Source organism: Oreochromis aureus, linkage group 8, assembly GCF_013358895.1.
Source record: "Oreochromis aureus strain Israel breed Guangdong linkage group 8, ZZ_aureus, whole genome shotgun sequence".
Lineage (NCBI taxonomy): Eukaryota > Metazoa > Chordata > Actinopteri > Cichliformes > Cichlidae > Oreochromis > Oreochromis aureus.
The window spans coordinates 27,699,199-27,703,274 of NC_052949.1; the positions used below are offsets into that span (position 1 = coordinate 27,699,199).

Genomic DNA, 4,076 nt, shown 5'->3' on the forward strand with positions numbered 1-4,076 from the left:
GCTGATCACACCATCACTAAGCTGGTTCTAGATTAGTGATACTAGGAATTAGGCATTGGATGAAAAGAAGTATATACAGCAAGTAAAATGAACATAAATGTGCTATTGACTTGAAATTCTCAGCTCATCCAATCCACACATGCAACGAAATCAAACCATAGATGTCCATAAATTAATCATGTGTATTAATGAGAAATGACACTGTACTGATAATATTTACCGAAATGTATTTAATACTAAAAGCGTATGTTGGTGATGACAGCTTTAAGATGCCTCCTGTATGGAGAAGTTAGTCCCATGCATTGCTCAGGTGGGATTCACTCATTCGTCCACAGTCAGGTTCTGTGGGCCCCTTTTATGAACTCTGAGCTTTAGTTCTTTTCATAGATTTTGGATTGAGGTCAGATGATTGGCTGGGTAATTCTTGCAGCTTTATTTTCTTTGTCTGAAACCACATAAGAGTTTCATTGTCTGTGTTTGGGATCATTCTCTTGCTTAAATGTCCACCCTTCATCCTTTCTTCAATTGTGCCATGGTGAAAAATGACCACACACCATTATGTTCCCACCTCCAAACCTCACTGCTGATATGGTGTTTTCAGGGTGCCATGCAGTTTCCTTTGACCTCCAAACCTGGTGTGTGTTACAGCATGCAGAGAGTTCAGTTTTGGTCCTATCTGACTAGACCACAGGTGTCCAACTCCAGGCCTCAAGAGCCGGTGTCCTGCAGGCTTTAGATATGTCCTTGATCCAACACAGCTGATTCAAATGGCTAAATTACCTCCTCAACATGTCTTGAAGTTCTGCAGAGGCCTGGTAATGAACTAATCAGTTGATTCAGGTATGTTGACCCAGTGTGTTATCTAAAACCTGCAGGACTCAGGCCCTCGAGGCCTGGAGTTCGACACCCCTGGACTAGACTATATTCTCCCAGTATTTCACAGGCTTGTCTAAATGTTGTTCAGCAAGCTTTCAACCTGCTTTTTCTCATTAATGGAGTCTTGCATGGTGAGCATGCATACAAGCCATGGTGGTTGAGGTACTTATTCTTTTCTTTCTTTTTTTGCAATAAGGTTCCAAAGATTTTGAAAGTACTCATTGGTTTTACTCATCATGAAACCTTGGTAATGAGATACCTTATTAAGGCCATCACCTGGGACTGAACCAGCTGATATTAATTTGCACTAAGTAGCAGGATTGTTTTTTAATCACTGATAGATTTCAGCTGGTGTCATGACTTTTCACACCTTCCTTTCTTTTTTCTATGTTTAATACACTTTCCCTGTGTCATTTTTCATTATTAGACATAATTTATTGACACTTGTGGTTTGATTTCTTTGTATGATTGGAGCGGATAAACTGATACTGACATCTGGTGAGAATTTAATGTCATTAAAACCTTTAGAAATATATTTACTTAGAAAATTGGTAACATGTTCAATTACATGGTGTAAGGACTATAGGTGACCCTGTTGCACAACTATAACAATAGCAGCAGATCCCTCTGTCAGTAAACAGAAGCCTATTCACAATCAAAGAGTAAGGACAAATGCAGACAAGTTATATCTCCGTGCAATGTCTAGAAATAGATTTTTTGCCCCTTTAAAAAGTTACATGGGTATTTGTAGAGTGCTTTTCTACTCTGAAAACTCACAGCACTTAAACACAATAATGCTCTTGACACAACAATTCATTCAATGTAAGACTTTCACATAGAAAACTTTAATACACTAAATATATGTATATTCAGTATGACAGCAATGATGCCTCAGTTCAGTGTGATGGGGATTCCTGTGTGAACTGAGTCCAGTTTACAATTATAATTTACTCTCTTCACTTTACTTGTCTCATACTGTACATTTATTTTCATCACACTTCCTGTATCATGGACTACTGGAATGACACCATGAAATATTGGATTCATACCATTTTTAACTCTCGTCTCCTTAAAGACTTATACCGAATGAAACAACAGATGTCTTTCTTCATTTGTGTTTTGTAAAGAAATTGTAAAATGCTGTGGGAGTTTGACCCAAACTTTTGTTTATAAGTCAGGCAGAGAGTTGTGTAACTCCAGGGATCCCAGGAAAGATCTTTGAGGTCAGCAGCCATCTTCTTGAGATCTCTGGAATCCAAGTCAGGGTGAATCCTAAACAATCCTGACCAACGTATGAATGAGCTCTATGTGCTCAGTTTTAGACCATGTCCACTAGCTTGAATTTGCCCTCCTGCTTGACTGGAAGGACATTGATGAAGGTCTTGTAGAGGACGGCTCCTCTTGGCAGCTTGGTGATGACCTGAGTAGCCTCTGGGCTCCGTGGTGATGGGACATAGACCTCCTTAGTGAACCTGACATAGCCATCCTCCAGAGCAAAGAGTGTCTTGTTGGTTCCCATTCCAACCTTCAGGGCAAGGAAAAAGGACCAGGAGTGAAACAAGATGAAAAGCAGTTACACCAGCTGTTCACTATCTGCCACAGCTCACAGTGCCACATGGAACTAACTGCTGACAGTGTGGTGTTAAGATGAAACTTTAAATTCTAGGCTGAAAGTCCATCACACCAACATTTCTGGATAGTGTGCAACTTACATGAGCTCCTGGGTGATACCGCATCAGCCTCTGTGTTGCAAGGATGTTACCAGCATGGACAAAGTTTCCTACCACACAGAAGAGGGGGGGAAAAAAAATTAAATTTCAGCCCCGACCTTTTATGCCAATTCTAGCTATTGTATACACTTCTTGCTTACACTATGAAAATTCAAATTCAGCAATGCCACCAGTTTTAGAAGCCATCATTACATACATGTGTCAAGTGTCTGTATTGCTGTATCACTGCATTCTTCTGAATTTCTCAGTCTGACAAATACTGCTCATATCATAATAACAAAAGCTAAACATAAAACCAATATAAACTAAACTGAATTGAGCAAACTCATTCAGGGAAAAAACAAAACAAAACACAAGCAAACATTAAAACTAAATGCTAATAAAAACTAATGGAAAGCACAAAAATACAATAACTGTCCCACATCCTCTTAAATTCACCTGTACATCCCAATACTGCAGGCTAGAACTGGTCCTAACTTGGAATACAAATATATGGCTATAATTGTTTGCTGTTACCATCCTGTTTCTTGAAGCCATATCTTTTTCCAGGGCTCTTTCCTCCGAGGTTCTTGCTGCTGCCGCCGGCCTTCTTAGACGCAAACCTCACCGAGTCCAGCAGAGAGAGCTGACCAGGTATCAACAAACCTGAAATCAGAAAAGTAAGCGCGTTCACTTGAGCTTTTTTTCCGCTTTAAATCCTGTTTCAGCACGTGACACATTGTTTTTTATCTATATGTAGGACATGATATTGCCCAATTATTATGCCCTGACTGTTACCTAGTTCTTCAATCAACACATAGGGTTAGCTTACAGTGAAAACGATCTACATTGCATTTATTGAGACGTGTCCCACATATCTTAAAGAAGCAGAACTGAGGAGAATCAATAAATTGCGACGACACTGTCAACAGTGAAGTGTACGTTAAAATTTTTAAAGAACAAATCCTATTCGCTCTTCATTTGATCTGCATCGTGACCCTCAGCGCTACCTCGTATGGAGACAAGTTAGGACACAGTGGTTGCCAAGTTTCACTTCGACAGAAGCACTTGCTCAAAATTCAAAGCCACTCGGTGTTCGTGTGAGCAGTAATCTGTAATGTCCGTTTGAAAGTTTGCCGCACTCATTGAAATGTACGATACCTGTTCTGGACTTGACAATTAACGACACCAGCGCAGCCATCTTGAGCAATGTTGCCTACATCATTCACCCACGTCACATCCGTTTACCTTTGTTACGTTCACGTTCCTCAAGAAATACAGAAAAGTCCGAAATAGAAACCAAATGTTAAATGAACATATAAGTATACCTGTCGAACCTGCATTGCAGTTAAGATACGTGCTTTCAGTTGACAAATAAATGCCTTTGTTTGTTTGTATATATGTTAAATAAAGGCTTGTTGGAAAAAAACCCCAAAACAACTTATTCTTCTTCCTTCTGTTATTTCTGTTGGCGGTTTGCAAACAACGAAA

General features: G+C 39.6%; 1 protein-coding gene across 1 annotated transcript; it reads right to left on the reverse strand.

Moving 5' to 3' along the window:
* Positions 1-1,688: 1,688 nt before the first annotated feature.
* Positions 1,689-3,859, reverse strand: mrpl27 (mitochondrial ribosomal protein L27). The gene is made up of 4 exons (XM_031753000.2): positions 3,747-3,859; positions 3,123-3,251; positions 2,589-2,656; positions 1,689-2,401 (listed from the first exon to the last, which is right to left on the reverse strand). The coding sequence occupies exons 1-4, from the start codon at positions 3,784-3,786 to the stop codon at positions 2,195-2,197; spliced, it is 444 nt and encodes a 147-aa protein (XP_031608860.1). The 5' UTR covers positions 3,787-3,859; the 3' UTR covers positions 1,689-2,194.
* Between the last annotated feature and the right edge of the window lie 217 nt (positions 3,860-4,076).